Below are 21,802 nucleotides of genomic sequence, written 5' to 3' on the forward strand. Positions count from 1 at the left end.
TGCCCGTGTACCCCTGGAACCAATTTTAAAGTGCCTACAGCCTAATTTTCTTATGTTAGGCCTACTACGCCTGTCTGTGGTCCCTCCTTCCACTAGTCCTCCACTGACCAGACCACTGCTGCCCGTGTACCCTTGGAACCAATTTTAAAGTGCCTACAGCCTAATTTTGTTATGTTAGGCCTACTACGCCTGTCTGCGGTCCCTCCTTCCAATACTCCTCCACTGACCTGACCACTGCTGCCCGTGTACCCCTGGAACCAATTTTAAAGTGCCTACAGCCTAATTTTGTTATGTTAGGCCTACTACGCCTGTCTGCGGTCCCTCCTTCCAATACTCCTCCACTGACCAGACCACTGCTGCCCGTGTACCCCTGGAACCAATTTTAAAGTGCCTACATCCGAATTTTGTTATGTTAGGCCTACTAAGCCTGTCTGCAGTCCCTCCTTCCACTAGTCCTCCACTGACCAGACCACTGCTGCCCGTGTACCCCTGTAACCTTTTTTAAACTGCATTGAGCCAAATTTTTTGTTTAAGGCCTACTACCTGTGTCTGTCTGCGCCACTCAATACAGCTGTCATCCTTTTAAAAAAGCTGAGCGTCAATAGTTTGGTTTTCAGCCTATAGGAATTTGAAAACTCCATTGGGGCTACTACTTTGCTAGGGCCTACTAACGGTGTCTTCCACTCCAAGGTGTTCCCCAGGTTTCCTCTCCATTGCTTCGATCTTCTGGCTCTCGTTTAGTAGTTGTTGAAAACAACACTGCATTAGGCCTACAAGTTGGGTCTGGGGTGTAGAGACGGTGTGTTCCACTCCAAGTTGTTCCCCAGGTTTCCTCTCCATTGCTTCGATCTTCTGGCTCTCGTTTAGTAGTTGTTGAAAACAACACTGCATTAGGCCTACAAGTTGGGTCTGGGGTGTAGAGACGGTGTCTTCCACTCCAAGGTGTTCCCCAGGTTTCCTCTCCATTGCTTCGATCTTCTGGCTCTCGTTTAGTAGTTGTTGAAAACAACACTGCATTCGGCCTACAAGTTGGGTCTGGGGTATAGAGACGGTGTCTTCCACTCCAAGGTGTTCCCCAGGTTTCGTCTCCATTGCTTCGATCTTCTGGCTCTCGTTTAGTAGTTGTTTAAAACAACACTGCATTAGGCCTACAAGTTGGGTCTGGGGTGTAGAGACGGTGTGTTCCACTCCAAGGTGTTCCCCAGGTTTCCTCTCCATTGCTTCGATCTTCTGGCTCTCGTTTAGTAGTTGTTGAAAACAACACTGCATTAGGCCTACAAGTTGGGCCTGGGGTTGTAGAGACGGTGTCTTCCACTCCAAGGTGTTCTCCAGGTTTCCTCTCCATTGCTTCAATCTTCATGCTCGTCTTAAGTAGTTGTTGAAAACAACACTGCATTAGGCCTACAAGTTGGGTCTGTGTTGTAGAGACGGTGTCTTCCACTCCAAGGTGTTCTCCAGGTTTCCTCTCCATTGCTTCAATCTTCATGCTCGTCATAAGTAGTTGTTGAAACAACACTACATTAGGCCTACAAGTTGGGTCTGGGTCGTAGAGACGGTGTCTGCCGCTCCAAGGTGTTCTCCAGGTTGCCACATAATCGAAGCTGCATAGAGCCTATTTTGTAATTTTACGCCTACAAAGTCTTTCTGCGGTCCCTCCTTCCAATGGTCCTCCACTGAGCACAACAATGCAGACTGTGTACCCATGTAACCTTTTTTAAACCAGCGTCAAGCCAACTTTGTGGTTTAAGTCCTACTTGTAGTGTCTTGCTGCGCCACTCAATACAGCTGTCCTCTTTACAAAAAATGACCTACAATTATCTGGTTTTCAGCCTATCGGAATTTTAAAACTGCAGTGGGCCTACTAGTTGGGTTGGGGCCTTCTATCTGTGTCTGCCGCTCCTTGCTGTTCTCCTACAGTAAACAAAGCTGTGCCGCCTGTTTACTACTGTTGCCAATTTTGAACTGCATTTAGACTACTTACTGATTTGGGCCTACTCTCTGTGTCAGCCTCTCATTCCAGTTGTCCTCCACTGAACAAAACAATGCCCCCTGGTTAGTCCTGTTACCAATTTTGAACTGCATTTAGCCCACTTTATTCTTTGGGCCCATATCTGTTTCCCCCTCATCCTGCCCATTGCTCAGCCAGTGATAGATGAGTCTGCTGGTACATTGACCCATTACACAACATTCCCCGTGCACGCTACACTGCAAGATTGTGACCCTGCTGAAAGTCAGGTCCCCCTTCCCGCATACCATACCACCTTACACGGGGACAAAGAGGAAGGTGCAGATGAAGGTGCAGGTTCCTTCATCAGGTAGGGGGAGGAATACTCGTTGGCGACGTCACTGGCACAGAGCCCCTCATAGTACGCAAAAGTGTTGCTGCCGGTGGGAGGCGCCCCCGCTGTGCAAACACACCGCTGTACTTTGAGGGGCCCTGTGCCAGTGTCAATTCCAACGAGTGGGCCTCCCCTGCTTGCTCAGGATCACAGCACTTGCAAAGTTGAAATACTTACCTCTCCCTGCTCCACTGCCGTGACGTGGTCCAGATTTACTGGGCCCACTAATTACTTGAACCAGCCCTACCCCCAACAACTTTAGCCAAATGACCCCCAATTTCAAATGCCTTACTATTATTATAAGCTAAATTAAGATTGACAAGCTTCAGTAACAAGAATGGATGTTTTTGCCATTAAAATGGGCTCTGTACATGTTTTCCTGGCCTCCACTCACTATCGACTATGCTCCCCCATTGACTTGCATTGGGTTTCGTGTTTCGGTCGACCCCCGACTTTTCGCGATAATCGGCCGATTCCACTCGACTCGACTTTTGAGATAGTCGGGTTTCGCGAAACCCGACTCGACTCTAAAAAAGTCAAGGTCGCTCAACCCTAGTCCATAGCACTCCTACGAGGTCCACCAATTCTGTAGTACAACCTTTTGAGCCTTGTTCTGAGAAAAAAGCTTCATAGGTCACTCCAGGACAGACTTTGACCTGGAAGTCAGAGATGTGTTCAGGCATCTTCTCAATGCTGTTCCTATTCCATTTGAGTGCTGTTTCAATTTTTTTCAGCAATTTTCCTGCCCTCTTGTTAGAGTCTTCTGGAAAAATGTTTGAGTTTCTCATTGACTTTTATTATACTTGGTACTCGAGGCAAGGCTCTCCAACCTACTGGATTTGAGTAACCAGGAATCAAGCATTTTGCTAGATACAATTGATGACACTTCGGGGAATCTTCATTAATATTTGACTAATACTTGCTGGATATTCTGCTTTCAGGACTGGTTCCACCTGTAAGTCCTATTAGAAAATTCAGGAGAAGATCCTTTCAAATCCGCGACGCAAGATCCATCAGATGTCAAATGTCAGAACAAATGCACATACTGTACGTTACATAAAAATAATACATAACACGAGAAAACAAGAGAAAAGGGAGATTAACAAACAACCACCTCACAACCATTGAATTACTATATTATAAACTAATTATACTAGAAATATATTGCACAGGGGATATCACAGCCAATTCCCACAAGAAGAATCCTGGAAACACAGAATTAGAAATGATTCTTCTCAGTTTCTATAGGACTTAATAGATTCCTGATTCTGGAGAGTAATAGAAATACGGCAAAAAACAGAGGAATAAGTTCAGAGAAGCTTCATAGAAAGATATCAAAATTACAAACTTCATTTAACCCTTTGGGAGAAAATGATTCCAGGGAAATCGTCTCTGTAGAAGTTTTCTGTGTTGAGATTGTGAATTTGCTGCGGTCGCGTCTTCTAACACCGACCATCAGAGATCAGAACTTTTATCACCATCTCTGAGAAACGTCCGGCCACAATGGTCTCACCAAACTTCTGCTCTTTTTCATTCTTTTTCTTGCAGTGGCTGCAGTGGATTTCATCCTAAATTCATACAACCGAATAGAGGAGCGATGTTCATTCATTCTGATATTAATTGATCGTCCACTTTACCACAAAGGCATTTTACCGAGTAAATCATACCAGAATTGTAGCAGGTAAAAAACATCCAATATCCACAGGTGTCCCTTCTAATTGGTAGGAAATCTATTATCTCTAATAATCCTCGAACCGTTCTGTCATGACAAACACTGAAAAATGCATGTAGGAGATTAGTTAGCAATTCAGCTTATGATCCCGACCATACTAGACTAGAGAATATAACATCTACACGCTCAATCTACTGTAATGATATGTTTCCCCTTATTGTGTACAGTTATTGTATTATTACACTGAATTCTTTATGATATTACAGCAGCTCATGATCTTCCTATTCAGGTCCCTATAATATCAGATCCTCTCATTAGAGATCTTCTATATTAAGAGAATTTTCCTGATTTACCCATCAAAGATGGATATGGACAAAGACAAGATGGCGGAGAGGATATTACACCTCACCCTAGAGATCCTCTTCCGGCTTACTGGAGAGGTGAGAGATTCTGATGACATCACATTACATCTAGGGTTGAGCGACTTTTCATTTTTTGAGGTCGAGTCGGGTTTCACGAAACCCGACTTTCTCAAAAGTCGGGTCGAGTGAAATCGGCCGATCTTATTGAAATGTCGGGGTTGGGGATCGGCCGAAACACGAAACCCAATGCAAAGTCAATGGGAAATTTTCTTTTTTTTATATTTGCTTCAGCGCGATAATGTTGAAAAGCCGGTAATTCAATTGCCAGCTTTTCATTTCTCATGCCTAAACCCGACATGATATGAGACATGGTTTACATACAGTAAACCATGTCATATCCCCCTTTTTTTGCATATTACACACTACTAATGTTAGTAGTGTGTATGTGCAAAATTTCGGCGCTCTAGCTATTAAATTTAAGGGTTAAATTGCGGAAAAAATTGGCGTGGGCTCCCGCGCAATTTTCTCTGCCAGAATGGTAAAGCCAGTGACTGAGGGCAGATATTAATAGCCTGGAGAGGGTCCATGGCTATTGGCCCCCCCTGGCTAAAAACATCTGCCCCCATCCACCCCAGGAAAGGCACATCTGTAAGATGCGCCTATTCTGGCACTTGGCCACTCTCTTCCCATTCCCGTGTAGCGGTGGGATTTGGGGTAATGAAGGGTTAATGCCACCTTGCTATTGTAAGGTGACATTAAGCCAGATTAATAATGGAGAGGCGTCAATTCACCTATCCTATCCATTATTAATCCAATTGTATGAAAGGGTTAAAAAAAACACACACACATTATTAAAAAGTATTTTAATGAAATAAAGACACAGGTTGTTTTAATATTTTATTTCTCTCTCAATCCACCTGAAGAACCTCGTTCTGTAACAAATTAAAAATAATAACCAACAATATACATACCTTCCGTTGATCTGTAACATCGCACGATGTAAATCCATCTGAAGGGGTTAAAATATTTTACAGGCAGGAGCTCTGCTATAATGCAGCTGTGCTCGTGCCTGTAAAACCCCGGGGAATGAAGGTAATGTAGGTCAATGACCTATAGTTACCTTCAGTCGTGGTAATGCGCCCTCTGCTGGTTGTCCTCATATGACCTCGAGCGTGGGAACTTTCCTGGAAAGCTCCCAGGCTCGAGTTCATATGAGGACATCCAGCAGAGGGCGCATCACCGGGACTGAAGATAACCATAGGTCATTGACCTAGATTACCTTCATTCCCCGGGGTTTTACAGGCATGAGCACAGCTGTATTATAGCAGGGCTCCTGCCTGTAAAATATTTTAACCCCTTCAGATGGATTTACAGTGTGGGACATTACAGATCAACGGAAGGTATGTATATTGTTGGTTTATTATTTTTAATTTGTTACAGAACGAGGGTCTTCAAGTGGATTGAGAAAGCAATAAAATATTAAAACAACCTGTGTGTTTATTTCATTAAAATACTTTTTATTAATGCGTGTGTGTTTTTTTTAACCCTTTCATACAATTGGAATAATAATGGATAGGTGTCAGAATTGACGCCTCTCCATTATTAATCTGGCTTAATGTCACCTTACAATAGCAAGGTGACATTAACCCTTCATTGCCCCATATCCCACCACTACACGGGAATGGGAAGAGAGTGGCCAAGTGCCAGAATAGACGCATCTTACAGATGTGCCTTTTCTGGGGTGGCTGGGGCAGATGTTTTTAGCCGGGGGGGGGGGGGCAATAACCATGGTCCCTCTCCAGGCTATTAATATCTGCCCTCAGTCACTGGCTTTACTACTCTGGCGGAGAAAATTGCGCGGGAGCCCACGCCAGTTTTTCCGCGATTTAACCATTAAATTTAATAGCTAGAGCGCCGAAATTTTTCACATACACACTACTAACATTAGTAGTGTGTAATATGCAAAAAAAAGGGCGATACGACATGGTTTACTGTATGTAAACCATTTCTCATATCATGTCGGGTTTAGGCAGGAGAAATGAAAAGCCGGTAATTGAATTACCGGCTTTTCAACATTATCGCGCTGAAACAAATATAAATATATATATATGTGTCTCTATGACATATATATATATATATATATATATATATATATATAACAAAGCCCGACTTTGGAGTAAAGATCGCCGACCCGATCCCACAGTGGGATCGGGTCGGGTTTCACGAAACCCGACTTTGCTAAAAGTCGGCGACTAGGGTTGAGCAAAACGGATCGTTCATTTTCAAAAGTCGCCGACTTTTGGCACAGTCGGGTTTCACGAAACCCGACCCGATCCCTGTGTGGGGTCGGCCATGCGGTACGCGACTTTCGCGCCAAAGTCGCGTTTCAATGACGCTAAAAGCGCCATTTCTCAGCCAATGAAGGTGGACGCAGCGTGATGACATAGGTCCTGGTCCCCACCATCTTAGAGAAGGGCATTGCAGTGATTGGCTTGCTGTCTGCGGTGTCACATGGGCTATAAAGAGGCGTTCCCGCCGACCGCCATCTTACTGCTGCTGATCTGAGCATAGGGAGAGGTTGCTGCCGCTTCGTCAGAAGCAGGGATAGCGTTAGGCAGGGTCCATTAACCACCAAACCGCTTGTGCTGTAGCGATTCCCACTGTCCAACACCACCTTTTGTTTGCAGGGACAGTGGAAGCTACATTTTTTTTTCCTCAGCGCTGTAGCTCATTGGGCTGCCCTAGAAGGCTCCCTGATAGCTGCATTGCTGTGTGTACGCCGCTGTGCAAACCAACTGCTTTTTTCAAAGCACAAATCCTGTTGTTCCTTCCTTTCTGCACAGCTATCTTTTTTGTTTGTCCACATTTTGATGTAATTTGTGCAGCAGTCCACTCCTTCTTATTGTTGCCTGCCATACCTGGCTGAGATTACTGCAGGGAGATAGTAATTGTAGGACAGTCCCTTTTTTTTTTTTTTTAATTCTCCCTAAAAAAATAAGTTGTGGGAGATTAAGATTGGCATTTCTGCTAGAGTGCCAGTCCTGTGCGTGCCATCTATCTTAAATAGTGGGCCATAGAAAGCCTTTCATTTTTATTTTTTTAATTTGGTATCTAAATTCTCCCTGAAAAATTTTAAAAAAACGTGGGAGATTAATATTTGCCTTTATGCTTGTCTGCCAGTCCTGAGTGTGCCATCTGTTAGGAGTCGAGTTTCCTCTGCTGCACAGGGGGAATCTCGATCCGTGTCTGCTGCGGTCTCCCATTCTGCTTCGGCCGCAGTGGGCTCTGCTCAGTGGAGGCGTCGCTCCCAGCATCTCGCTGGGACTGATTCTGTGCAAAGGGTCACTGCTGCCTTTTCCGGCTCTCCTGTTGTACCCTGCACTGATCTGCAGCGAGCGGGCTTCCCTGGGACGAAGTCCTTATTTACACCCACTGAGCATGCCCAGGACAGGATCTCCCGTTGGAGATCGAGGGTCACATGCTCAGGTGCTGCAGCACATCCCATTGGTCCTCTTGGCAGGTCCTGAAAGGGCAAAACTTCTGTAGCAGCTTCCTGTGCTGCAACTATATATACTGCGCATGACCGCACGGCCATGCGCTAGTATTGTCTTGATAATATGTGTGTGTGTTGTGAGTGAAAGTCGCTCTTTAAAATACCCTCCCTATTGGATGACTGTTCGCGGAAGGTGTATGTTTGCTATCTAGCGCCCGACTTATCCAACAGCATGTTACACACATACAGTGGGGCAAAAAAGTATTTAGTCAGTCAGCAATAGTGCAAGTTCCACCACTTAATAAGATGAAAGGCGTCTGTAATTTACATCATAGGTAGACCTCAACTATGGGAGACAAACTGAGAAAAAAAAATCCAGAAAATCACATTGTCTGTTTTTTTAACATTTTATTTGCATATTATGGTGGAAAATAAGTATTTGGTCAGAAACAAAATTTCATCTCAATACTTTGTAATATATCCTTTGTTGGCAATGACAGAGGTCAAACGTTTTCTGTAAGTCTTCACAAGGTTGCCACACACAGTTGTTGGTATGTTGGCCCATTCCTCCATGCAGATCTCCTCTAGAGCAGTGATGTTTTTGGCTTTTCGCTTGGCAACACGGACTTTCAACTCCCTCCAAAGGTTTTCTATAGGGTTGAGATCTGGAGACTGGCTAGGCCACTCCAGGACCTTGAAATGCTTCTTACGAAGCCACTCCTTCGTTGCCCTGGCGGTGTGCTTTGGATCATTGTCATGTTGAAAGACCCAGCCACGTTTCATCTTCAATGCCCTTGCTGATGGAAGGAGGTTTGCACTCAAAATCTCACGATACATGGCCCCATTCATTCTTTCATGTACCCGGATCAGTCGTCCTGGCCCCTTTGCAGAGAAACAGCCCCAAAGCATGATGTTTCCACCACCATGCTTTACAGTAGGTATGGTGTTTGATGGATGCAACTCAGTATTCTTTTTCCTCCAAACACGACAAGTTGTGTTTCTACCAAACAGTTCCAGTTTGGTTTCATCAGATCATAGGACATTCTCCCAAAACTCCTCTGGATCATCCAAATGCTCTCTAGCAAACTTCAGACGGGCCCAGTCATGTACTGGCTTAAGCAGTGGGACACGTCTGGCACTGCAGGATCTGAGTCCATGGTGGCGTAGTGTGTTACTTATGGTAGGCCTTGTTACATTGGTCCCAGCTCTCTGCAGTTCATTCACTAGGTCCCCCGCGTGGTTCTGGGATTTTTGCTCACCGTTCTTGTGATCATTCTGACCCCACGGGGTGGGATTTTGCGTGGAGCCCCAGATCGAGGGAGATTATCAGTGGTCTTGTATGTCTTCCATTTTCTAATTATTGCTCCCACTGTTGATTTCTTCACTCCAAGCTGGTTGGCTATTGCAGATTCAGTCTTCCCAGCCTGGTGCAGGGCTACAATTTTGTTTCTGGTGTCCTTTGACAGCTCTTTGGTCTTCACCATAGTGGAGTTTGGAGTCAGACTGTTTGAGGGTGTGCACAGGTGTCTTTTTATACTGATAACAAGTTTAAACAGGTGCCATTACTACAGGTAATGAGTGGAGGAAAGAGGAGACTCTTAAAGAAGAAGATACAGGTCTGTGAGAGCCAGAAATCTTGATTGTTTGTTTCTGACCAAATACTTATTTTCCACCATAATATGCAAAAAAAATGATAAAAAAACAGACAATGTGATTTTCTGGATTTTTTTTTCTCAGTTTGTCTCCCATAGTTGAGGTCTACCTATGATGTAAATTACAGACGCCTCTCATCTTTTTAAGTGGTGGAACTTGCACTATTGCTGACTGACTAAATACTTTTTTGCCCCACTGTAACAGCATCTAGTCGCTGTGACCGCCTGTACGGCGCCGTGCGCTTCCTCTGCGCTTTCTTTACCCAAGCCTGGGTGGTTAGTGGCGTCCGTCAGTGCGGCACTGCATGCACTCTCGTGCCTTTATATACTATTCTAATAGTTTCCTTACACACCCAGTTGCGATGTTGTGCCAGCAAGTGGTCTAATCGGACTTCAATCCTGTGTTGGGGTTGTGTTCGCTGACTTCTTGCTCGTGCTCTATGTGCGGTACCGCGGTCCTGTGACTCAACAGGATCGCTTCCTTCACGCAGGGTGAAGTTAACCCAAGCGTATATACTTATAGTACCGTCATATAGTCCGTCTTACTAGCAGCAGGGTTTTTACCTGCACGGTGGACCTCGGACTGCGAACGCACCTAGTTTCATATCATCTATACTTGGTGCGTTCCGCCAGTCCTTAACACCATCTCTCTTAAATAGTGGGCCATAGAAAGCCTAGTTTAAAAAAAAAAAAAATTTGGTATCTAAATTCTCCCTGAAAAAAAAAAAAAAAAAACGTGGGAGATTAATATCGGCCTTTCTGCTTGTCTGCCAGTCCTGATTGTGCCATCTCTCTTAAATAGTGTGCCATAGAAAGCCTAGTTTTTTTTTTTTAAATTTGGTATCTAAATTCTCCCTGAAAAAATAAAAAAAAACGTGGGAGATTAATATTGGCCTTTCTGCTTGTCTGCCAGTCCTGATTGTGCCATCTCTCTTAAATAGTGGGCCATAGAAAGCCTAGTTTTTTTTTTTTTTATTTGGTATCTAAATTCTCCCTGAAAAAATAAAAAAAAACGTGGGAGATTAATATCGGCCTTTCTGCTTGTCTGCCAGTCCTGATTGTGCCATCTCTCTTAAATAGTGTGCCATAGAAAGCCTAGTTTTTTATTTTTTTTTATTTGGTATCTAAATTCTCCCTGAAAAAATAAAAAAAACGTGGGAGATTAATATTTGCCTTTCTGCTTCTCTGCCAGTCCTGATTGTGCCATCTCTCTTAAATAGTTGGCCATAGAAAGCCTAGTTTTTTTTTTTTTATTTGGTATCTAAATTCTCCCTGAAAAATTTTTAAAAAACGTGGGAGAATAATATTTGCCTTTCTGCTTGTCTGCCAGTCCTGAGTATGCCATCTCTCTTAAATAGTGGGCCATAGAAAGCCTAGTTTAAAAAAAAAAAAAATTTGGTATCTAAATTCTCCCTGAAAAAAAAAAACAGTGGGAGATTAATATTGGCCTTTCTGCTTGTCTGCCAGTCCTGAGTGTGCCATCTCTCTTAAATAGTGGGCCATAGAAAGCCTAGTTTATTTTTTTTAATTTGGTATCTAAATTCTCCCTGAAAAAATAAAAAAAAACATGGGAGATTAATATTGGCCTTTCTGCTTGTCTGCCAGTCCTGATTGTGCCATCTCTCTTAAATAGTGGGCCATAGAAAGCTAATTTTTTTTTTTTTAAATTTGGTATCTAAATTCTCCCTGAAAAAATAAAAAAAAACGTGGGAGATTAATATCGGCCTTTCTGCTTGTCTGCCAGTCCTGATTGTGCCATCTCTCTTAAATAGTGTGCCATAGAAAGCCTAGTTTTTTTTTTAAATTTGGTATCTAAATTCTCCCTGAAAAAATAAAAAAAATGTGGGAGATTAATATCGGCCTTTCTGCTTGTCTGCCAGTCCTGATTCTGCCATCTCTCTTAAATAGTGGGCCATAGAAAGCCTAGTTTTTTTTTTTTTAAATTTGGTATCTAAATTCTCCCTGAAAAAATAAAAAAAAACGTGGGAGATTAATATTGGCCTTTCTGCTTGTCTGCCAGTCCTGATTGTGCCATCTCTCTTAAATAGTGGGCCATAGAAAGCCTAGTTTTTTTTTTTTTATTTGGTATCTAAATTCTCCCTGAAAAAATAAAAAAAAACGTGGGAGATTAATATCGGCCTTTCTGCTTGTCTGCCAGTCCTGATTGTGCCATCTCTCTTAAATAGTGTGCCATAGAAAGCCTAGTTTTTTATTTTTTTTTATTTGGTATCTAAATTCTCCCTGAAAAAATAAAAAAAACGTGGGAGATTAATATTTGCCTTTCTGCTTCTCTGCCAGTCCTGATTGTGCCATCTCTCTTAAATAGTTGGCCATAGAAAGCCTAGTTTTTTTTTTTTATTTGGTATCTAAATTCTCCCTGAAAAATTTTTAAAAAACGTGGGAGAATAATATTTGCCTTTCTGCTTGTCTGCCAGTCTTGAGTATGCCATCTCTCTTAAATAGTGGGCCATAGAAAGCCTAGTTTAAAAAAAAAAAAAATTTGGTATCTAAATTCTCCCTGAAAAAAAAAAACAGTGGGAGATTAATATTGGCCTTTCTGCTTGTCTGCCAGTCCTGAGTGTGCCATCTCTCTTAAATAGTGGGCCATAGAAAGCCTAGTTTATTTTTTTTAATTTGGTATCTAAATTCTCCCTGAAAAAATAAAAAAAAACATGGGAGATTAATATTGGCCTTTCTGCTTGTCTGCCAGTCCTGATTGTGCCATCTCTCTTAAATAGTGGGCCATAGAAAGCTAATTTTTTTTTTTTTTAAATTTGGTATCTAAATTCTCCCTGAAAAAATAAAAAAAAACGTGGGAGATTAATATCGGCCTTTCTGCTTGTCTGCCAGTCCTGATTGTGCCATCTCTCTTAAATAGTGTGCCATAGAAAGCCTAGTTTTTTTTTTAAATTTGGTATCTAAATTCTCCCTGAAAAAATAAAAAAAATGTGGGAGATTAATATCGGCCTTTCTGATTGTCTGCCAGTCCTGATTCTGCCATCTCTCTTAAATAGTGGGCCATAGAAAGCCTAGTTTTTTTTTTTTTAAATTTGGTATCTAAATTCTCCCTGAAAAAATAAAAAAAAACGTGGGAGATTAATATCGGCCTTTCTGCTTGTCTGCCAGTCCTGATTGTGCCATCTCTCTTAAATAGTGGGCCATAGAAAGCCTAGTGTTTTTTTTTTTTAAATTTGGTATCTAAATTCTCCCTGAAAAAATAAAAAAAAATGTGGGAGATTAATATTGGCCTTTCTGCTTGTTTGCCAGTCCTGATTGTGCCATCTCTCTTAAATAGTGGACCATAGAAAGCCTAGTTTTTTTTTTTTTTTAATTTGGTATCTAAATTCTCCCTGAAAAAATAAAAAAAAACGTGGGAGATTAATATCGGCCTTTCTGCTTGTCTGCCAGTCCTGATTGTGCCATCTCTCTTAAATAGTGGGCCATAGAAAGTCTAGTTTTTTTTTTTTATTTGGTATCTAAATTCTCCCTGAAAAAATAAAAAAAAAATGTGGGAGATTAATATTGGCCTTTCTGCTTGTCTGCCAGTCCTGAGTGTGCCATCTCTCTTAAATAGTGGGCCATAGAAAGCCTAGTTTTTAAAAAAAAAAATTTGGTATCTAAATTCTCTCTGAAAAAAAAAAAAAATAGTGGGAGATTAATATTGGCCTTTCTGCTTGTCTGCCAGTCCTGATTGTGCCATCTCTCTTAAATAGTGGGCCATAGAAAGCCTAGTTTTTTTTTTTTAATTTGGTATCTAAATTCTCCCTGAAAAAATAAAAAAAAACGTGGGAGATTAATATCGGCCTTTCTGCTTGTCTGCCAGTCCTGATTGTGCCATCTCTCTTAAATAGTGGGCCATAGAAAGCTAATTGTTTTTTTTAAAATTTGGTATCTAAATTCTCCCTGAAAAAATAAAAAAAAACGTGGGAGATTAATATCGGCCTTTCTGCTTGTCTGCCAGTCCTGATTATGCCATCTCTCTTAAATAGTGGGCCATAGAAAGCCTAGTGTTTTTTTTTTAAAATTTGGTATCTAAATTCTCCCTGAAAAAATAAAAAAAAACGTGGGAGATTAATATCGGCCTTTCTGCTTGTCTGCCAGTCCTGATTGTGCCATCTCTCTTAAATAGTGGGCCATAGAAAGCCTAGTGTTTTTTTTTTAAATTTGTTATCTAAATTCTCCCTGAAAAAATAAAAAAAAACGTGGGAGATTAATATCGGCCTTTCTGCTTGTCTGCCAGTCCTGATTGTGCCATCTGTCTTAAATAGTGGGCCATAGAAAGCTAATTTTTTTTTTTAAATTTGGTATCTAAATTCTCCCTGAAAAAATTTAAAAAAACGTGGGAGATTAATATCGGCCTTTCTGCTTGTCTGCCAGTCCTGATTCTGCCATCTCTCTTAAATAGTGGGCCATAGAAAGCCTAGTTTTTTTTTTTTAAATTTGGTATCTAAATTCTCCCTGAAAAAATAAAAAAAAACGTTGGAGATTAATATTGGCCTTTCTGCTTGTCTGCCAGTCCTGATTGTGCCGTCTCTTGAATAGTGGGCCATAGAAAGCCTAGTGTTTTTTTTTTTAAATTTGGTATCTAAATTCTCCCTGAAAAAATAAAAAAAAACGTGGGAGATTAATATTGGCCTTTCTGCTTGTCTGCCAGTCCTGATTGTGCCATCTCTCTTAAATAGTGGGCCATAGAAAGCCAAGTTTTTTTTTTTAAATTTGGTATCTAAATTCTCCCTGAAAAAATAAAAAAAAACCTGTGGGAGATTAATATTGGCCTTTCTGCTTGTCTGCCAGTCCTGATTGTGCCATCTCTCTTAAATAGTGGGCCATAGAAAGCCTAGTTTTTTTGTTAAAAAAATTTGGTTTCTAAATTCTCCCTGAAAAAAAAAAAAAACAGTGGGAGATTAATATTGGCCTTTGTGCTTGAGTGACAGTCCTGCGTGTGTGGCATATCTCTCATTTGGTGCCACAGAAAACAGTGTGTAACATCGTGCCTGATTTTCCTTGCGGTCTCACCCACCTATAAAAGGATATCTAAATCATACAGAAGTTAGAGTTCACCTTGTAAGTTGTTTGACAGTAACAAATACCGTTAGTTTGGTGATGTTTTTAAAACAATGAGGAAGTCTGGTGGAAGAGGTCGTGGCCGTGGGCGTTCATTGACAGCTGGTAATGATGGTAGTGGTAGTGGAGCATCGGGTGGTCGTGGGAAAAACAGTATAGCACCTAAGTCTCGAGCTGTGGAGCCAGGTTCGTCGTCTGGCTACACAAGGCCTCGAACGCTCCCTTTTCTGGGAGTAGGAAAACCGCTTTTAAAGCCGGAGCAGCAAGAGCAAGTTTTGGCTTACCTTGCTGACTCAGCCTCTAGCTCTTTTGCCTCCTCTTCTGAAACTGGTAAATGTAAAAGCAGCGCGTCGTTAGTGGATGTTCACGGTCAGGGACAAGTCGCTTCCTTGTCCTCTTCAGCAAAAACAGCAACAGAGAAGGATGCAGCAGGCAACACAACGGGTTACTCCATGGAGCTCTTTACACATACCGTCCCTGACTTAGAAAGAGAAACAGTTAACAGGCCATGCCCATTACAAGTTGAATCTGACATGGAGTGCACTGATGCACAGCCACAGCCAGACTACTATGCTGGTCCTTTGACTCAGACCACAACTTTGTCCTCGCAGGGTACTGATCCAGAATCAGACCCTGATGAGACTATGTTGCCCCGTCACGAACGCTATACCACCGACTTAGACGGTGACACAGACGAAGTTGCACACGAGCTAGAAGAGGAGGTTATAGATGACCCAGTTGTTGACCCCGATTGGCAGCCATTGGGGGAACAGGGTGCAGGCGGCAGCAGTTCTGAAGCGGAGGAGGAGGGGCCGCAGCAGGCATCAACATCGCAACAGGTTCCATCTGCCGGGCCCGTAGATGGCCCAAAACGCGTGGCAAAGCCAAAACCTGTTGGAGGACAGCGTGGCCATCCGGTTAAAGCTCAGTCTGCAATGCCTGAAAAGGGATCCGATGCTAGAAAGAGTGCAGTCTGGCATTTTTTTAAACAACATCCAATTGAACAGCGCAAAGTCATCTGTCAAAAATGTTCAACTATCTTAAGCAGAGGTCAGAATCTGAAAAGTCTAAATACAAGTTGCATGCATAGACATTTAACCACCATGCATTTGCAAGCCTGGACTAACTACCAAACGTTCCTTAAGGTTGTAGCACCCTCAGCCAATGAAGCTAGTCAGCAACGCTACATCCCTTCCGTCACTGTAAGGCCACCATTTTCCGCACCACCTGCAGTATCTGTGCAGGTTTCTTTGCCAGGCCAAAGCAGTCAGGGTCAGGGAATCACCAGTTTCGTAGTAGGAAACACTGCATCTAGGGCACTGGCGGCAACAATACCGTCTCTCAGTCTGCCATGTCCACCGGCACCCCCGCTAGTTCCACGATCTCCAGCTCTCCAGTCCAGCTCACCCTACATGAGACTCTGGTTGGAAAAAGGAAGTACTTAGCCTCGCATCCGCGTATACAGGGTTTGAACGCCCACATAGCTAGACTAATCTCGTTAGAGATGATGTCCTACCGGTTAGTTGAAAGTGAAGCTTTCAAAGCCCTGATGGACTACGCTGTACCACGCTACGAGCTATCCAGTCGACACTTCTTTCAGTCGAAAAGCCATCCCAGCCCTCCACCAGCATGTTAAAGAGCGCATCGTCCATGCACTCAGGCAATCTGTGAGTACAAAGGTGCACCTGACAACAGATGCATTAACCAGTAGGCATGGCCAGGGACGTTACGTGTCCATCACGGCACACTGGGTGAATGTGGTGGATGCAGGGTCCACAGGGGACAGCAATTTTGGGACAGTTCTGCCTAGCCCACGGTCTAGGAAACAGTTGGCTGTAGCCGTTCGCACCCCCTCCTCCTCCTCCTCCTCCTCGTCCTCCTGCAGAAGCGAGAGCTCATCCACAGACTGCAGTCGCCCAACCACTCCATCCGCAGCTGCCACAGTTGCACACCAGTTGTCCCATTATGGGGCAGCTACTGGCAAGCGTCAGCAGGCTGTATTGGCTATGAAGTGTTTGGGCGACAACAGACACACCGCGGAAGTTCTGTCCGAGTTCTTGCAGAAAGAAACGCAGTCGTGGCTGGGCACTGTAGATCTTGAGGCAGGCAAGGTAGTGAGTGATAACGGAAGGAATTTCATGGCTGCCATCTCCCTTTCCCAACTGAAACACATTCCTTGGCTGGCTCACACCTTAAACCTGGTGGTGCAGTGCTTCCTGAAAAGTTATCCGGGGTTATCCGACCTGCTCCTCAAAGTGCGCGGATTTTGCTCGCATATCTGCCGTTCGCCCGTACACTCCAGCCGTATGCAGACCTATCAGCGGTCTTTAAACCTTTCCCAGCATCGGCTAATCATAGACGTTGCAACAAGGTGGAACTCAACACTGCACATGCTTCAGAGACTGTGCGAACAGAGGCGTGCTGTTATGTATTTGTGGGAGGATACACATACACGGGCAGGCAGTAGGATGGCAGACATGGAGTTGTCAGGTGTGCAGTGGTCGAAGATACAAGACATGTGTCAAGTCCTTCAGTGTTTTGAGGAATGCACACGGCTGGTTAGTGCAGACAACGCCATAATAAGCATGAGCATCCCCCTAATGCGTCTGCTGATGCGAAGTTTGACGCACATAAAGGAGCAGGCGTCTGCAGCAGAGAAAGAGGAAAGCCTTGATGACAGTCAGCCATTGTCTGGTCAGGGCAGTGTACAGGACGAGGTAGCGGGCGAACACGAGGAGGATGATGGGGATGAGTATTTTTTTAAAGAGGAAACTTTTCCGGGGCCACGGGAAATTGGTGGCGTGGCAAGGCCGGGTTCTGGTTTTTTGAGGGACACAAGTGACGTAGATTTGCCTGAAACAGCCCCTCAACCCAGCACAACCGCAGATTTGACAACTGGAACTTTGGCCCACATGGCGGATTATGCCTTACGTATCCTCAAAAGGGACACACGCATTACTAAAATGATGAACGATGACGATTACTGGTTGGCCTGCCTCCTTGATCCTCGCTATAAAGGCAAATTGCAAAATATTATGCCACATGAGAACTTGGAACTAATATTAGCAACCAAACAATCAACTCTTGTTGACCGTTTGCTTCAGGCATTCCCAGCACACAGCGCCCGTGATCGTTCTCACACGAGCTGCAGGGGCCAGCAGATCAGAGGTGTTAGAGGTGCAGAAATCAGAAGTGGCATTGGACAGAGGGCTTTTCTGACCAGGTTGTGGAGTGATTTTGCTATGACCGCAGACAGGACAGGTACTGCAGCATCAATTCAAAGTGACAGGAGACAACATTTGTCCAGTATGGTTACTAACTATTTTTCATCCCTTATCAATGTTCTCCCTCAACCGTCATTCCCATTTGATTACTGGGCATCCAAATTAGACACCTGGCCAGAATTGGCAGAATATGCATTGCAGGAGCTTGCTTGCCCGGCAACTAGTGTCCTATTAGGCTACTCTGACTGACTTTTCCAATCGCATAATTTGCAGCAGCTGATTGTCCAGCATACGACATGTTTACACCTAAATGGCCAAAATTCCCCCCACGGGGCCGTGGTCTCGAAACTTGGCGCAAGCACCCGTGAGAGTGCCGTTTGTCTGAAGAGGTGGGTGTGCCCGCTTTTGGTCGACGGCACTGCCACTGGGTCCCTCATAGAACAATAAAGTGTCTCTGGCGGTGGTGGTGCGCACCCAACGTCAGACACACTGTTGTAACATGAGGGGCCCTGGGCCTGTACCGCCGGCCACAAGAGAGTTTCCCCCCAGCTCAAACATTGCTCTACCACTTGCACAATTATCTCTCACAGTTCCACCGATGTTTAGTCTATGCGCTGACATCATTCAATGCCTGGCACTGACAATACCAATGTGTTGACATGTATGATGGTACTTAACATAGTCAGGGGCAGTATCCTATATTTACAACAGTAAATAATTAGCGCCAAATTACTAGGTATAAAACTCAGTAGAGGAGCCCACCCCTGTACCTAAGTATTCCACCCTTTTGTGTTTTGGTTTTGTTGTAATGTGAGACATTAACATCTATTTATTTTTTTGGAGTACTAACTGGCAGACACTCATTACAATCGGCCTCCGCTGACAACACCAATGCTGCCTGCGTACCCCTGCAAGAGAATTGCAAGTGCCTACAGCCAAATTTTGTTATTTTAGGCCTACTACGCCTGTCTGCCGTCCCTCCTTCCACTAGTCCTCCAGTGACCTGTCTACTGCTGCCCGTGTACCCCTGGAACCAATTTAAAAGTGCCTACGACAAATTTTGTTATGTTAGGCCTACTACGCCTGTCTGCGGTCCCTCCTTCCACTAGTCCTCCAGTGACCTGTCTACTGCAGCCCGTGTACCCCTGGAACCAATTTAAAAGTGCCTACAGCCAAATTTTGTTATGTTAGGCCTACTACGTCTGTCTGCGGTCCCCCCTTCCACTAGTCCTCCAGTGACCTGTCTACTGCTGCCCGTGTACCCCTGGAACCAATTTAAAAGTGCCTACGACAAATTTTGTTATGTTAGGCCTACTATGCCTGTCTGCGGTCCCTCCTTCCACTAGTCCTCCAGTGACCTGTCTACTGCAGCCCATGTACCCCTGGAACCAATTTAACAGTGCCTACAGCCAAATTTTGTTATGTTAGGCCTACTACGCCTGTCTGCGGTCCCTCCTTCCACTAGTCCTCCAGTGACCTGTCTACTACTGCCCGTGTACCCCTGGAACCAATTTAAAAGTGCCTACAGCCAAATTTTGTTATGTTAGGCCTACTACGCCTGTCTGCGGTCCCTCCTTCCACTAGTCCTCCAGTGACCTGTCTACTGCTGCCCGTGTACCCCTGGAACCAATTTAAAAGTGCCTACAGCCAAATTTTGTTATGTTAGGCCTACTACGCCTGTCTGCGGTCCCGCCTTCCACTAGTCCTCCAGTGACCTGTCTACTGCTGCCCGTGTACCCCTGGAACCAATTTAAAAGTGCCTACAGCCAAATTTTGTTATGTTAGGCCTACTACGCCTGTCTGCGGTCCCTCCTTCCACTAGTCCTCAAGTGACCTGTCTACTGCTGCCCGTGTACCCCTGGAACCAATTTAAAAGTGCCTACAACCAAATTTTGTTATGTTAGGCATACTACGACTGTCTGCTGTTCCTCCTTCCACTACTCCTCCAGTGACCTGTCTACTGCTGCCCGTGTACCCCTGGAACCAATTTAGAAGTGCCTACAGCCAAATTTGTTATGTTAGGCCTACTACGCCTGTCTGCGGTCCCTCCTTCCACTAGTCCTCCAGTGACCTGTCTACTGCTGCCCGTGTACCCCTGGAACCAATTTAAAAGTGCCTACAGCCAAATTTTGTTATGTTAGGCCTACTACGCCTGTCTGCGGTCCCTCCTTCCACTAGTCCTCCAGTGACCTGTCTACTGCTGCCCGTGTACCCCTGGAACCGATTTAAAAGTGCCTACAGCCAAATTTTGTTATGTTAGGCCTACTACGCCTGTCTGCGGTCCCGCCTTCCACTAGTCCTCCAGTGACCTGTCTACTGCTGCCCGTGTACTCCTGGAACCAATTTAAAAGTGCCTACAGCCAAATTTTGTTATGTTAGGCCTACTACGCCTGTCTGCGGTCCCTCCTTCCACTAGTCCTCAAGTGACCTGTCTACTGCTGCCCGTGTACCCCTGGAACCAATTTAAAAGTGCCTACAGCCAAATTTTGTTATGTTAGGCCTACTACGACTGTCTGCTGTTCCTCCTTCCACTACTCCTCCAGTGACCTGTCTACTGCTGCCCGTGTACCCCTGGAACCAATTTAGAAGTGCCTACAGCCAAATTTGTTATGTTAGGCCTACTACGCCTGTCTGCGGTCCCTCCTTCCACTAGTCCTCCAATGACCTGTCTACTGCTGCCCGTGTACCCCTGGAACCAATTTAATAGTGCCTACAGCCAAATTTTGTTATGTTAGGCCTACTACGCCTGTCTGCGGTCTCTCCTTCCACTAGTCCTCCACTGACCAGACCACTGCTGCCCGTGTACCCCTGGAAACTATTTTAAATTGCATAGAGCATCCTTTTTTTAATAGTAGGCATACAAAATCTGTCTGTGGCCCATAATTGAAATTGTCCTCCACTGAACAGACCAATACTGCCTGTGTACCCCTGTAACCTTTTTTAAACTGCATTGAGCCAAATGTTGTGTTTTAGGCCTACTACCTGTGTCTGTCTGCGCCACTCAATACAGCTGTCCTCCTTTTAAAAAAGCTGAGCGTCAATAGTCTGGTTTTCAGCCTATAGGAATTTGAAAACTGCATTGGGGCTACTACTACTACTTCGGTAGGGCCTACTAACGGTTTCTTCCGCTCCAAGGTGTTCCCCAGGTTTCCTCTCCATAGCTTAGAGCTTCTTGCTCTCGTTTAGTAGTTGTTGAAAACAACACTGCATTCGGCCTACAAGTTGGGTCTGGGGTGTAGAGACGGTGTGTTCCACTCCAAGGTGTTCCCCAGGTTGCCTCTCCATTGCTTCAATCTTAAAGCTCTTGTTTAGTAGTTGTTGAAAACAACACTGCATTCGGCCTACAAGTTGGGTCTGGGGTGTAGAGACGGTGTCTTCCGCTCCAAGGTATTCTCCAGGTTGCCTCTCCATTGCTTCAATCTTAAAGCTCTTGTCTAGTAGTTGTTGAAAACAACACTGCATTCGGCCTACAAGTTGGGTCTGGGGTGTTGAGACGGTGTGTTCCACTCCAAGGTGTTCCCCAGGTTGCCTCTCCATTGCTTCAATCTTAAAGCTCTTGTTTAGTAGTTGTTGAAAACAACACTGCATTCGGCCTACAAGTTGGGTCTGGGGTGTAGAGACGGTGTCTTCCGCTCCAAGGTATTCTCCAGGTTGCCTCTCCATTGCTTCAATCTTAAAGCTCTTGTTTAGTAGTTGTTGAAAACAACACTGCATTCGGCCTACAAGTTGGGTCTGGGGTGTAGAGACGGTGTCTTCTGCTCCAAGGTGTTCTCCAGGTTGCCTCTCCATTGCTTCAATCTTAAAGCTCTTGTTTAGTAGTTGTTGAAAACAACACTGCATTCGGCCTACAAGTTGGGTCTGGGGTGTAGAGACGGTGTGTTCCACTCCAAGGTGTTCCCCAGGTTGCCTCTCGATTGCTTCAATCTTAAAGCTCTTGTTTAGTAGTTGTTGAAAACAACACTGCATTCAGCCTACAAGTTGGGTCTGGGGTGTAGA

General features: G+C 44.3%; 1 protein-coding gene across 1 annotated transcript in view; it reads left to right on the top strand.

Moving 5' to 3' along the window:
- Positions 1–3,929: 3,929 nt before the first annotated feature.
- LOC138662891 (gastrula zinc finger protein XlCGF66.1-like) overlaps positions 3,930–21,802 on the top strand; it is a 34,240-nt gene continuing 16,367 nt past the window's right edge. Inside the window, exon 1 of the mRNA XM_069748885.1 lies at positions 3,930–4,451. Within this exon, the coding sequence (XP_069604986.1) occupies positions 4,374–4,451 (78 nt within the window). The 5' untranslated portion in view covers positions 3,930–4,373. The remainder of the gene's footprint in view (positions 4,452–21,802) is intronic.

Source organism: Ranitomeya imitator, chromosome 2 (genome assembly GCF_032444005.1).
Source record: "Ranitomeya imitator isolate aRanImi1 chromosome 2, aRanImi1.pri, whole genome shotgun sequence".
Taxonomy (NCBI): domain Eukaryota; kingdom Metazoa; phylum Chordata; class Amphibia; order Anura; family Dendrobatidae; genus Ranitomeya; species Ranitomeya imitator.